This window comes from Rhinolophus sinicus, chromosome 14, assembly GCF_057876585.1.
Source record: "Rhinolophus sinicus isolate RSI-liver-muscle chromosome 14, RSI-T2T, whole genome shotgun sequence".
NCBI lineage: Eukaryota > Metazoa > Chordata > Mammalia > Chiroptera > Rhinolophidae > Rhinolophus > Rhinolophus sinicus.
In genome coordinates this window covers 111,207,967-111,222,658 of record NC_142514.1, presented here as the reverse complement: position 1 = coordinate 111,222,658, position 14,692 = coordinate 111,207,967, and the positions used below count along the sequence as shown (strand labels likewise).

The 14,692-nt window shown below is 37.8% G+C and overlaps 1 protein-coding gene across 2 annotated transcripts in view; it reads left to right on the top strand.

Annotated features, from left to right (window-relative positions):
• Nucleotides 1–13,638, top strand: part of DDX10 (DEAD-box helicase 10) — a 292,846-nt gene extending 279,208 nt beyond the window's left edge. Inside the window, exon 18 of one of the 2 annotated variants that reach the window (XM_019714905.3) lies at nucleotides 12,976–13,638. In XM_019714905.3, the coding sequence (XP_019570464.3) occupies nucleotides 12,976–13,153 (178 nt within the window). In that variant the 3' untranslated portion in view covers nucleotides 13,154–13,638. Of the gene's footprint in view, nucleotides 1–12,972 lie in introns of both variants that reach the window. The other variant, XM_019714904.3, reaches the window with a different exon arrangement.
• The last annotated feature ends 1,054 nt before the right edge of the window (nucleotides 13,639–14,692 follow it).

Here is a 14,692-nt window from a genome sequence, read left to right as displayed (position 1 = left end):
GTTAACAGAAAAGATATGTTCCAGAACTTTTGTAAAGCCATATTTAATGAGCAGTAGTTGAATCACTGTTAAGTAACTTTTAAAAAGCATCTGTTTAAGCATTAAACAGACCAGTGTGTGGGGAGGGGAATGGAGATATTCTTTACATTGTGAAATGTGTACATTCCTCAGAAGTTACATGTAAAGTTAAAAAAAAGGTTTCATGGTTAGAGCATCTTCCAGCTATACTCAGTTAAACTTGATGCAAGGGATGACAAGAAGATCCAAACGTGATGGACTGGATGCTATAAAATACCTTTGTAATACACCTTTAGGAAACTGAAGATTGTTTTTAATCGCTCAGTTTTACTTTCTCCTACGGCAATTTTATTATGGTTCAGATCCATTGACTAAATTTTATCCCCAAGGTTATTTTGTGTCGCATACCTTGCTGACATCTAAATACTTCTTTTCCTGCTCTGATAACTCAGAGAAGCAATGTTAGTCTGCTAGGGAGTTGTGTGTAGAGAGCCAATAAAAGCCCCAAGAGGACGGGACTTTTTTCCGAAAATGAAGGTGCTTGGCCCTTTGTTTCTGTAAAGGGCTATATAGTAAGTGCTTTACACTTTGAGGGCTACTCAGCTCTGCTTTTGTAGTGGTTAAGCAGCCACAGATAATATAAAAACTGTGGGTGTCTCTGTGTTCCAGTAAAACTTTATGTATAAAATAGGCATCTTGGGAGATTTGACCCTCAAATGGAGTTTGCTGACCAACTCTTGCTTTAATAATAACAACTTCTTTTTTTAAGTTGGTAATCTATTCTAGAATCTTGTTGAAATCTTTATATAATTTGCAAATTTTACCTTTTAACCTGTTTTAAAAATGGAAACTTCTTTTTGCCTTCTCCAGTCTTTGAGGATTCTCCATTGTATCTGAGATCAAATGAATATGACAGTTTTCAGTCCTCGAAGCATGAGATATAATTTTCAGGAGTCAGAGACTTACCTCATTTAGAGCAGTTAGGGGCTTCATATAATTTCTACCCACTTTAGAAAGTTTCTCTTTTCCTCCATTGTTTATTGTAACCCTTTTAGTCCAAAGATCTTTCTCCTCTAAAGAAGATTAAAGTTAAGGATTTGCCTTTTGACTTTCGTTTTCCATTGATATTAGGTAGTACCTCCTCTTGTGTCAGCAACTTCAATTTCAGTTTCAGCTTTCTTTAGCGTTTTTGATAAGCATTCACTGATTTTACTCTGTCTCGATATTGTATCTGCTGGTGGCACACCATCCTGAGTCAAAGTCAAGGACAGTGTTGGGAAACCAACATTTCTCCTGTTACTGCATGTCTTATGGAACCTGATGTTTTTCTCTGGATCCACAGTGGTTTGGTGACTGGTGTACATACTTCATTGAGGGTTAAGGTTTTGACATGGGTTATACATTTTTAAGAGGACAAGAGTTGTATATTGTTGGCAAATAAAATTAAAATTTCTTTTTTGTTGAATTAACATGCCAAGTTAGGCTCTTTCTACAATGTTTGTATTGCCTCATTTCTTTTTCTGAGTCTGAGGTTATTGGGTACTTCTTCTTTCTAGTATTATTTTCCTTCTGCCATTAATGCTTTTTAAATGTGGCTTTGATCTTTTGGGTTGCTTTGGAATTAATTTCCATTACACTCTTTGGGGAAAAAAGACAGTATGGATATAAATGTCCACCTACGTACTGGCTTGAAGTGAATCATCGATGTTGCAAAGAAGGTAAGAATGTGATCTGACCCATAGGATATAGAGTGGGCCAGTCAGATATTTAGCAGTACAGAAGCTCAGCCCAGTGGGTTTATTCATTATTTATTTAAGAAACATTTATTGAGCCACACCAGGGCAGTGTGGCCACAAAGAAGAATAAGGCAAAGTTTTTGTCCTCAAGGAAACTTGGAATCTAATGGCGGAAGTAGATAAGCAAATGGACAATCTCAGTACAGCATTTCAGATGATGTGATGGAGATGAGCCATAGATGGTGGGCAACTAAGAGGGCACTTCGCCTGGATTGGGATGGTCCAGGAAGGCTTCTCAGAGCTGAGTCAGGTGAAGAAGGGGAATGAATAACGAAGCCTAAATTAAGGTAGTTGCAGAGGCACTAGGAAAATTCGGTGGATTTGAGAGAGATTAGTGAGGAAATAATCGGTTAAACTAAGGATGTGAAAGGGAAGGTTGTTAGAGCATGACTTCCAGGCTTTCAGTGGGAGTGTTAACAGTTCACTCAAAAGAGAAATATGGGAGGAAGAACAGAGTGGGGAAAACGGGTAGTAGTGAGGGGCATGTTGGGTTTGAGGTGCTTTGGGAAATGTGGGTGGAGATATCCAGGAGCTGGTTAAATGCTGACCTGGTGGTGAGGCAAGAAGTCTAGGCTAAAGGCGGGTATTTTTAAAGTCATCAGCATTGTGGAAGGTAGTTGAAACACTGAACTGGATGAGAATGCTCAGAATGAATATGTAAAATGATAATAGGAGAGGGCCAAGGATGGAATCTGGAACTGTTGATATTTAAGTAATGGACTGAGGAAGAGGCAATAAGAAGATACAGTCAAGGAGTGATACTGATCAACCTGTAACTACTTAAAATTTAGATGCTTGCCCATTAGGGCTCATGCGGAAGCTGCAATAATGGTAAAATTTTAACTGTCCACTGACTGGGTGTTAACTCAGCAGAAGTCATATATTTGGAAAACTAAGTTACTGAATGTAGCGATAATGTGACCATTTATGTAATTGTAAGTAACATATGCAAAGGCAAAATTTAGAACAGCGGGAACTTGTGCTATTAAAAGCAGGCTTGGTTAGCAGACAGGAGCTTGTGCTGTCACAGATGGCACTGAGTGCTCGGGGGTGCTCCCAGGGTAAGGGACCTCTGTGACTGTGCTGGAAATCAAATTAGAAGCAACGTCTGTCGAAACGTTCCTTTCTTCATTGCAGTGGTGGTAGTTTTCAGGACTCAGACAACCCCAACAAGGTCATGATTTCTATCATTTAGATGAGTGGACATTTATTGAGTGACTCAGAGATGAAGAAGACGAACATCCCCAGACTTCACAAAGCTAAGGCTTAAGTAGGCAAAAGGATGGGATCTGTGCTGTGATGTCATTCAGAATGAGTGCATGGGAGAGGCACAAACAGTGCATAATGTGTAGTCATACAAGATGGAATCTTTGAGGATGATATTGGTAATATTGGAACTGGGTTGTGAAACAGAAGGAGGGAATTCTAAATGGAGACCAAAGAAGTTGAGGACCTAGAGCATGTTCAGGGGCCAATAAGTCCAAAAGATCGGTATGTACAGTGAGGAGTAGGTTACAGAGGCAGGCCTGTGCCACGATCACGAGAGTCCTTAAGTAGTATACTAAATAATTCTAGAGGCAGTCACAGAAGTGTTGAGAAGGAATTACAAGAGCAAAGTGTGCTTTACAAAGAATCCTCCTTTCAGCATGTGTAGGGTTGGCAGGAATGGGAGGAATGTTACATGTGAGACATTGAGGTTGTTGACATACGATGTTTCAACAAGAACCTTGATTTAAAAAGACTGGTTTTTAACTTTTTTTCTTGATGGTTAATGGACATGGAAATCATTCTTGTCCTTAGAAGCCTATGTAGAAAACTGAAAAGTAAAACTATCCAAACTCCCACAATTTTCTCCATGTGGTCTACGGAGCACCGTTCTCACGTCTATAACATGACTTACAACCTTTTCAACATCACAGACAACCCTAATGATCCCTATGTTTTAAAAGATTTCTGTCTTTCAAGACAGTTAATACTTAATGTTTCACATTTGTTTTATTAACATAGACATAATTTCCAACCCACTCAACCTTCTGGGGTGTCAAGTATTTACAAAGCTCAGTTAATATAATTCTAGCCAAAAGCAAAGAAATACTAGAATTTAGTCTGTGGTACACAGTTTCAGGTGTTTTGAAATACTGAAAATAACCGATGACCCATCTATCCTGACTTAATTCTCACCTCTCCCCATACGTCTATGGATCCAGAGATCCAGGCTGATGCTTATGTAGTACACGTACTCTCGATGCTTCTGAACTTTGTTGAACTTTGAAGAATAATTGATATACATTTAGCTGCCCCAAACAACTTTTTCCTTCAAATTTAAGTTTCTCTTCTTATTGCAAAGAGCAATACAAGTTTATTACAGAAAAATCAGAAAACACGTATTTCAGCAAAAAGAACATTTAAAAAATTTTTCCAGATCTTTTTCTATGCAAATATACATGTAGCCTTTTTTAAACAAAGATATATACTCTCTTTCTATATTGATTTTATAAGTGTTTTGTGTCAATAAATTCCTGCGATATTATTTTTAATAGCTGCATCTTTTTTTTTTTGATGGATTTTTTATTAAAATTTTTTTGGGTGACAAAGGTTAGTAAAAATACATAGGTTTTAAGAGTACAACCGAGTCAGTTGTACTTCTATCACTGTATATAAAAAATTAATCCCTTACGATTGGACATTTGGGTATCCAACTTTCAGAAATCACAAATAGCTTTGCCTTGAATATCCTGTAACTAAATCTTTATACTCCCTAATTATTTCCTGGGGATAAATTCCCAGAGAGAAATTGCTGGGCATGCATACTTGAATGACTTTTGAAAGGTGGTTGTAGTAATTTACATTCCCACCCAGGAGTTTTCATTTTAATTGGGAGTTAAGATGCACGCAGGTGAAAAAAAATCACTTTAGTATTAGAAAGTAGCAAGGCTAGGTACTAAATGACTAATAAACAATTAGAGCTGTAGGAATTCAGAGAAAAGAGATCACTTTTAATAGGAGATGAGGAAATGAAGATGAGTCTTGAAGCAATGGATAACCCAGCTGGAGGGAAGTGCCACGCTTACAGAGGGGCACCCATGGGAACACACAGGAAATGTCTCTGATTTCATGAGTAAAGACCATGTATGCGGAGTGCTGGGCGGAGGGGCCAGGAGGAAGGCCGACCTCCTTGATTTGTTTCTCATACATGTAACACAGACTACACGCTTATTCTGCGTGACTAGGTAACTCCAAGTACCTGACAAAAATAAAATGTTGAAACCAGGAATTCAAACCTACTGTACAGTCATTTCACTTTCTGAGAGAATTTTGAACTTTGGTTTCAGAGAAATCAGAAAGTAAAAAAGTTACATGTATTTTATTTAAAACTCAATTATTAATATATTAAGATTTTAAAACTGAAATCACATTCAAATGTTACATCTTTTTCTTAGTTAACAATGAATAAATTGGCTCAAATGTTTATTTTGGCTATTGTGACAAGCTTTCATATACCCATTTTCACTAAAATTAGTCATTGCAGTAGAATTTCCCAGTTGTTGGTTCAAGGTACACGTTCCATTGTGATATTTTTCTTTGTGTTTTGTTATGTGATTGGTCCTTCAAATGACACACCATAAATCTCTTTATTATTTGGATTATTGAAAGATTAGAGGCTCTGAATCTTTTGCTTTGATTGTTTTGCTTTTATAGCAATAGGGCTTTTGGTGCTTGAGCCACGCTTTTGCTCTTTTAGTTGTGTTTTTATCAGCCAATGTGTTGTACTCTCTTAATGCTGAGCAGTAGTATGGTCCCTTTGACACTTACCTCATATATTTGAAGAATGTGGAGAGAGTTCAGCACTTTAAGTCACACAGAAGTACTGATATAAAAATAAGGTGTAGAGCTCAGGTTCAAACTCCTGGCCTGTTTCGTAGGCCACTACAAGCTGTCAGTTCCTGTCGTGAGCCTCCTTACCTCCCTCAGATCCGTGGAGCACACTTACTTCATGAAGGGCACTCACTGGGGTTACCGCTGTTTCGCACCTGTGTTTCTGTTTCTTTCTTTCAGCAGACCTTCAGAAGGTTCCCCCGTTTATTTGGGAAACTGCACTAATGATGTGCTGCCTTAAGGCACCAAGAAACTAGAACTCACTGTTACATACAATTAGACTATTAAGCAATAACAGAGAAGTCCCAGTGCTTAAATGGAGCCAGTAAGCTCCTGGTGAACATTAACTAGATGGAGTCAGAAGCCTTCTGCCTAATTAATTCATCAGGATATAAGTAAAATAGAGGCTTCTATACTTTCATGAATTTGATCCCCACCTCCACCTCACCCCCTCAGCTTTGAGGTATAATTGACATGTACCATGTGTAAGTTTAAGGTGTACGTGTTGATTTGATACATATAGTGAAATGATTACCACCTTAATGCTGGCTAACACCATCGCATACTTACCATTTTTGTGTATTTGGTGAGAACATTTAAGATCTACTCTCTTAGCAGCTTTCAAATATATAATATTTTAACTATAGTCACCACACTGTATGTTAGACCCCAGAGCTTATTCATCTTATAAGTGGAAGTTTAGACCTTTTCACCAACAATGGGGAGACCATTTCCTCCACCCCCTCAACCCCTGATAATCACCATTCTATTCTCTGTTGCTATAAATTCAAGCTTTTTCACATACCACATATAAGTGATAACATATAGTGTTTGTCTTTCTCTGTCTGACTTATTTCATTTAGCATAAAACCCTCAAAGACCAATCATTTTGTCACAAATGGCAGGATTTCCTTCTCATGGCTGAATAATATTTGTGCGTGTGTACGCGCGCGTGTGTGTGATATCTTTATCCATTTATCTATTCATGGACATTTAGCTTGTTTCTATATATTGGCTGTCCTGAATAATGCTGCAGTGAACATGGAAGTGCAGACATTTCTTCGGGATCCTGATTTCATTTCCTTTGGGTATATACCCAGAAGTGGGATTATATGATAGTTCTATTTATAATTTTTTGAAGAACTTCCATATTGTTTTCAGTAGTGGTTGTGCCAATTTACAATCCCACCAACTGCACGAGGGTTCCCTTTCTCCACAGCCTCACCAGCATTTATCTCTTGTCTTGTTGATGACAGCCATGCTAACAGGAGTGAGGTGATATCTCATTGTGGCTTTGATTTGCATTTCCCTGGTGATTAATAATATCGAGCATCTTTTCATATACCTGTTGGCCATCTGTATGTCGTCTTTGGAAAAATGTCTATTCAGTTTCTCCGCCTGTTTTTAAATCAGATTGTTTGATTTTTTGCTATTGAGTTATATAACTTCCTTAAATATTTTGGATATTAACCCCTTATCAGATGTGTGGTTAACAAATGTTTCCTTCCATTCTATAGGTTGCCTTTTCATTTTGTTGATTGTTTCTTTTGTTGTGCAGAAGCTTTGTAGTTTCATGTAGACACTTATTTTTGCTTTTGTTGCTTATGCTTTTGTTATCATATCCAAAAAAATAATTGCCAAGACCCATGTCAAGGAGTTTTGTCACTGTTTTCTTGTAGGAGTTTTAACGGTTTCAGGTCTTATGTTTCAGTGTTCAATCCATTTCAAGTTCATTTATGTGAATGATGTCAGACAGGAGTCCAATTTTATTCTTCTGCATATGGTTATCTAGTTTTTCTAATACTATTTATTGAAGAGACTGTCTTTTTCCCCATTGAGTATTCTTGGCTCTCTTGTCAAATACTAGTTGACTGTATATGTGAGAGTTTATTTCTGGGCTCTCAATTCTGTTCTGTTGGCCTATGTGTCTGTTTTTATACCCATACTGTATTATTTTTTATTAATAAAGCTCTGTAATGTAATTTGAAATCTGAATGTGTGATTCCTTCAGCTTTGTTCTTTCTCAGGATCACTTTGGCTATATAGGGTCTTTTGTGGTTCCATACAAATTTCAGGATTTTTAGAAGTATTTCTCTGCAAATGTCATCAGAACTTGATAGAGATTACATTGAATCTATAGATGGCTTTGGGTGGTATGGCCATTTTAACAATATTAATTCTTCTGCTCCATGAACACTGCATGTCTTCCCATTTATTCGTGTCTTCTTCGGTTTCTTTCATCAAAGCATTATAGTTTTCAGTGTATAGATCTTTCACCTCCTTGGTTACATTTATTTCTAAGAATTTCGTTGTTTTTGATGCTTTGTGAATGGGATACTTTATTTCTTTTTCAGGTAATTCACTATTAGTATATAGAAGCACTACTGGTTTATATAGCCTGGAACTTTACTGTATTCACTGATTAGTTCTAACAGATTTGGTAGTCTTTAGGATTTTCTGTATAGAAGGTCATATCGTCTACAAACAATGACAGTTTTACTTCTTCCTTTCTGATGTAGATACCTTTTATTTCTTTTTCTTGCCTAATTCTCTTGCTGGGAAGTCCAGTACAATGTTGAATGGGAGTGGTGAGACTGGGTGGGTATCCTTGTCTTGTTCCTGATCTTAGAGGAAAAGCTTTCAACCATTTACCATTGAGTATGATATTAATTGTAGGCTTGTCATATAGGGCTTTTATTATGTTGAGGTACATTCAATAAATACCCAATTTATTGATTTTTATCATAAATGTATGTTGAACTTTATCAAGTGGTTTTTCTGCATCTATTGCTATGATCATGTGATTTTCAACTTTCATTCTATTAATGTGAATCACATTTATTGATTTGGGTGTGTTGAACCATGCTTGCATCCCAGGGATAAATCCTACTTGATCATAGTGTATGATCCTTTTAATGTGCTATTGAATTTAGCTTGCTAGTACTTTGTTGAGAATTTTTACATCTATATTCATCAGGGATATTGACCTGTAGTTTTCTTGTAGTACCCTTACCTGGCTTTGGTATTAGGGTAATGGTGGCCTTGGAAAATGAGTTTGGCAATGTTTTTTGGATGAGTTTAAGGATTGGTGTTAATTCTCCTTTAAATGTTTGGTAGAATTCCCCAGTGAATTCAACTCCCCAGTGAAGCTATCTGGTCTTGGACTTTTGTTTGTTGGGAGATTTTGATTACTGATTCAATGTTCTTATTTGTTATGAATCTCTTCAGATTGTCTATTTCTTCATAATTCAGTCTTTGTAGGTTGTAAGTTTCTAGGCATTCATTCATTTTTTCTTGCTTATGCAATTTGTTGGCATATAATTTTTTGTAGTAGTTTTTATAATTCTTTGTATTTTTGTGTAATCAGTTGTAATGTTTCCTCTTTCATTTCTGATTTTATTTGCGTTTTATTATCCTTTTTTATGGCTAGCTAAAGGTTTGTCAACTTTTTTATCTTTTCAAAAAACTAGTTTTAGTTTTGTTGATCTTTTCTATTTTTTGTTCTGGTCTCTATTTCATTTATTTCCTTTCTGATCTTTGTCATTTACTTCCTTCTGCTAATTTTGGGCTTAGTTTATTCTTTTTTAATTCCTTGAGGTGTAAAGTGAGGGTATTTATTTGAGATCTTTCTTTTTTCTTACTGTAGTTATTTATCACTATAAATGTCCCTCTTAGAACTGCTTTTGCTGCATACCATATATTTTGGTATATTCTATTTCTTTTATTTTTTGTTTCAAGATAGTTTTTTATTTACCTTTTGATTCCATCTGAATCCATTGGTTGTTGAGGACTGTGTTGTTTAATTTCCACATGTTTGTGAATTTTGCAATTTATTTGTATTAATTTCTAGTTTCATACCATTGTGGTCAGAAAAGATACTTGGTATGATTTTAGTCTTCAATTTGCTAACACACGTTTTGTAACTTATCATATGCTCTATCATGAAGAATGTTTCATGTGAACCTGTGAAGAATATTTATTCTGTTACTCTTCAGTGGAATGTTCTGCCTATATCTATACTTCTTGCTCCCTCTTGAGGAAGAATTTTAAGCTCCTATGCCTTCTCTCAATCCTGCAACACACAAGGCTAGATTGTGTGTTGACCCACTTCCCTTTTGCTTTCTCAGGGGTGGCCCTAAAGCTGAAGTTTATGATCTCTCCCTGGTTCATAGATTTAGGTTGGCTATCTGCACATGTTCACCAGCCGTCTGGCAAAGCTCACTCTCACTGCTGCTCTTGGGAAGGAGCTGGCCACAGGATGGGGGTGTGTGTGGGTGAGGCATGCAGAGTGCTGGGGGTACCCATGGGCCAATAGGAGGGATCCACAGGTGAGGCATTTCCAGTGGTTCATGGACGAGCTTCTTGTTGGAATAGATGATGCAGTTAGTAGGATCCGCACCCTTTTAATTCCCTCAGAGTTCTAGCTCCTGTTCTCCTAGCCTCTTCTTAACCCCCAGTCATGCAGCTCAGGATTTAGTGTTCTGGATGGGGTGAGGGAGAATTGGGCCTCTTTAGCAACATCCCATACAGCTAGGAAGCCGGGCACTCACTCACATGCTCTCACTTTCCTCCATGAGAAAAATCACAGGCAGAGAACATCTCTCTTGGCCCTGAGCTGTGCTACCTTGGGGGAGGCTGATGTGTGTAAAGTCCAACTGTTCCAAACTCTCTCCAGTGAATCCAAATTCATAGTTTTTGCTCCAGTTGTGTTGGAACTTCTCCCCTGGAAACTAGGACTCCCACAAAGCTCTCCTGTCTCTAAGTGACTATCTAAGGCAGCACTCCCCACAGCCAAGAGGGGCTGCATCTGGTTCATGGGACATGGAGGGGCTCACAGCCAGGACCCAGGTCTGCCTGCTTATCATCCAACACATAGTTGGGTAAGACTCCTCCCAGGTCCCTGGGCGTATAGTGCTACATCCCACAGCTCCCACGAGAGCACTGTTGTCTGTGGGTGGATGCCAGATTGTTGTCGGGAGGGGAAGTGAACAAAGAATGCATTATTCAGCCATATCACTGTCCAATGCCACACCGTTTGGAAGCGGTCTTTCTGAAGAGACCAGATTGTGACCATATTTTGCTCTCTGCTTACTGAGTGTTCTCTAATGCATTACATTATCCTCCCTTGGGGTGAATTACATGTAGAATATCTATATTATTGTTTAATAATTTAATATAAAAATTACCACTTACTTGCTGTGGAAAGTAGTATAAAATATCTTTCTTGAATTTGAACTGGTCCACAAAGGAGCAAAGCGGCTAATCATGAAAATATTTGGGCTGTGTAAATTTCTCATCTTTCTTTTATTATCCAAACCAGCTATTTCCTGCAGGGAATATAATGTGCAGGAGCACATTAATAAAAGATGCATTAGTAAAGCCCACTAATTAGGCTACTTCTGATGAGCTGCTCTGACATGCACTTGAAGTACAGGCAGAGTAAAAATAAGTATTATCTTATACCAAATAAATCACAGCACTCTAGCCCAATGGAATTGGCACAGAACTGGCCATACTCAAGCAGATTAGGACTCAATACTTTTTATGAGGCCCCTTTGCACTAAGAATTATTTCTTTGCCAACTGAATTCCCATCATAGGGAACACTTTCGTATCCATCTTTCCAGGCACTATTTAAAAATGCAGTTATTTGTGGCTTTAAATAACCTCATAGTGTTGACTAGTAGTTTGTCTTTCCTCCGATGGTGAGAGTATGGCTGCTGAGTAAGGGCGTTGGGCATTTCTGGGAGGTAAATGGGAAAGTTATTTAGTTTTGCTTCAGGCTGGTCATAAATGTATATGCTGATTAGGCACATTCACTTTGCTATCCAAGCTCTCTTCTTAAGGAGTAATAGAGTCCATTGAAACTTGAGCAGTTCTCTTTGGGACTACATCGTATGCTTGGACTGTAATGTAAGTTCTATGATGATTTTTTTTGCTCTTATAAAACATCAACGTAAGCACTTATTTGAAAGGAAGTTGTTTATAGGCAGCAAGGAAACTACCATGGATTTAGCACTGCTATGTTCTTGTACTTACGTAATTTTATTTAATTCTTATAGCAGTTCTGCTAAGTAAATTATGTAATCCTCATCTTCACAGATAAGGAATCTAAGACTTAGACGTATTATAATAGTTGGTTGGCCAGGCTCTGACTGTGTTGATGCCTAACCAATGCTCTTTCACAGCTAGTTTTGTCCTCCAAATGTTGACTAAAGCGAGTAAACTCAAATTGCTTTCAGTAGCCTGGCTTTGAGCTGAATTTAGTCATCTAGATCTGGGTGTGAACCCCGAGTGTAAAATCTGGATCCAGTCATTTAACCTCTCTTAACCTCACTGTAGAATGAGGCTAATACTTCACACACCAAGGATTTTCATGAAGATAAATGATGTAACCTGCGTAAAGGATGCAGCACAGTGCCAGACCCTTAGTAAACCCATACTGAATCGTTGTTACTGCCATTGCTAATAGATGGGTTCTTTAGTTTTTAATTTTGTATCCAATAATTGGGTCATCTTTGAACATGATGACAGTATCTCAAAATTTTTTGAGGAGGTTTTGCCTTTTTTATTTTTAATGTATCAAATGATTGCCTCTATCTTCAGAAGTTAGCTTTATTTTTAAGGTTTGTGCCTCAGGGTGTGTGCAGAATGCAGTAATAATGTTTATGATTTCTCAAGACTGTGTAGGACTTAAGAGACCAATTTTAAATGGGAAAATTTATTTGGTGTCCTAAATAATTTGTAATTTAATGTTTTAGGTTCTGTTTTCTTTGTGATCTATATGTCACCACTTCATGCAGAGATATTAGAATTAGCACCTGGTATCCTGATAATCTGTTAGCCCACAGACTGCTACCTACCGGGTAACCCAACCTTAAATAGAGATGGTTTGATGAGGCAGGACAAGCACAGATTGGAGCTGGTCTGGAGCCAGACTATGTACCTCTCAGTGTTTTCAGATTGTGGATAATACATCCCCAGTTTCCTAGAATTGTGAGAATTGGAAAAGACAGTGTGTGCAGACTACTGTGTACAGTGCCCAGTGCGTGAGAGACAGGCCTTCTCTTCCCATCCATTATATGGGAGGTACTTATGACACAGATATCCTGAAGTTATAGTTTCTTTCCCTCTTAAATAATAATAATAATAATAATAATAATAATAATAATAATAATATTACTTTACCAACTATTACTGGTAATTTTATTCTATTTTGAGTGTTTGGTTTCATAATAATGAATTTAATTATTTATGAAGTAAATCATTGGCTTTGTTCTCAGCAGTGTTACCAAGAAGAAGCAGGGCATGAGGAAAAGGAACAACAGTCAAGTGGAAGACACGGGACCCACAAGTCGTAACAAGAAGAAGGCCAAGTGGGAAACCTTAGAGCCTTTGGATACGGGCCTGTCTTTAGCAGAGGATGAAGAGCTGGTGTTACATCTGCTCAAAAGTCAAAGCTAAATACTTCCTGCTCTTGTCTTCTCCTTAAAACCTCTGGTCATAATTACATGGGCAAGTTGGGGAACTTAGATAACGTGAGTCCCGTGCCCAAAGGACCCATTCTCCAGACAGAAGTGACCATATCCTAATCCCCTTTCACAACCGGTGCCTATGCCTTCCCACAGCAAACAAGGTGAGGGTGGATCATAACATTTTTTGATCCCATTTTCCAGCATGTGCTCTGTTAGATTTTATCCATGGGTTCCTATATCTTGTGATTGAAAATGCCTCCTTTGTTTTAATGGCACATTCTGGAGAGCCTGTTTCATTGTTAGGAATTCTTGTGTTGTTTATCTTACAGAAGTGTCTATGTACTGTTAAATAAAATTGCTCATAATTTTGGTTATTTAATACGTTTAAGGATACAGAATATGATGGACCAGCCCTAAGAAAGAATGAGTATTTTTGAATTGAGATGATCAATAATAAACGTATTTCCTATAAAATTATTGGTTTCATTGTGTCCAATAATAAGAGAACACTCTCAAGGGAAGGTTCTTAAGATTAAAATGTTTGGCCAAATCCTGAAACAGTGAATTTCCCATATTCTTAAATTAGCCTTCTCATTTAACTTACACTTGTAGATTTGCTAGCTATCATTTATAAAATCGATAGAAAACCTGAATCGTAAACTTGGTGATCTAAAGCCTGATCTCTTAGCACCTAGTAGTTTGTAGGTCTTGCAGGTGCCTTAGCCCCTGTCTCCAGCAAACGGAAACCACCTCTGAGACCTTTGGGAGAATAAGATCAACACACTGAGATGAACAGAGTGAAGAGATGGAGAGAGGCCTGAGGGCATTGTTTGAGCCCCTGGGCTTCAATTGAATCTACTCCTGGTACTTCCCAGTGAGGTCATGGGTTGGTAACTTTCCTTTTTGCATAAACTACTTTGAGTTATTTTCTGTCCCTGGAACTGAATGGATCCTGACTTTAATACCAGGGGTGCCAAAATTGTATACAAGTGGACACTTTGGTCAGTGTTGCTCAAGCAGTCGTTTACCATAATCAGAAGTGTCTGGATGCTGGTGGTAACCAGTTTGAGCATCTTTTATAATTGCAGAAATCAAATGTGACTTGTATTCATATTTTGTTATCATTTTAATACAGCTTTTTCTTAAAATGTGTATACATTTTTTTTGGCACCCCCTGTATATACGTTGTAGGGGACTTTAGTTTTCTGATTTTAAAAGCTAATTAGAACATCAAAATAGTGTTGATAGAAAGCTTGGGTAACAATGCATGGTAGATGATATTCTTGTTTAGCAAATATTCACTCCAGCCCCCTCCCTCCCTCTGGGAAGCATATTTTTTCCATGCCACTGATATTGGACTTGGCCACCTAACTTACTTTAGCCCTTGGGATGTGGTAGAAGTGACTGTTCCAGTTTAAGCAGAGGCTTTAAGATGCATTACTGTTTCCATCAGCCCTCTTACAGTCCTACCTTCCATCTTGAGACCAGCATGGACCAAAGAGAGGCCACTGCTTTAGTCTGTGCACAA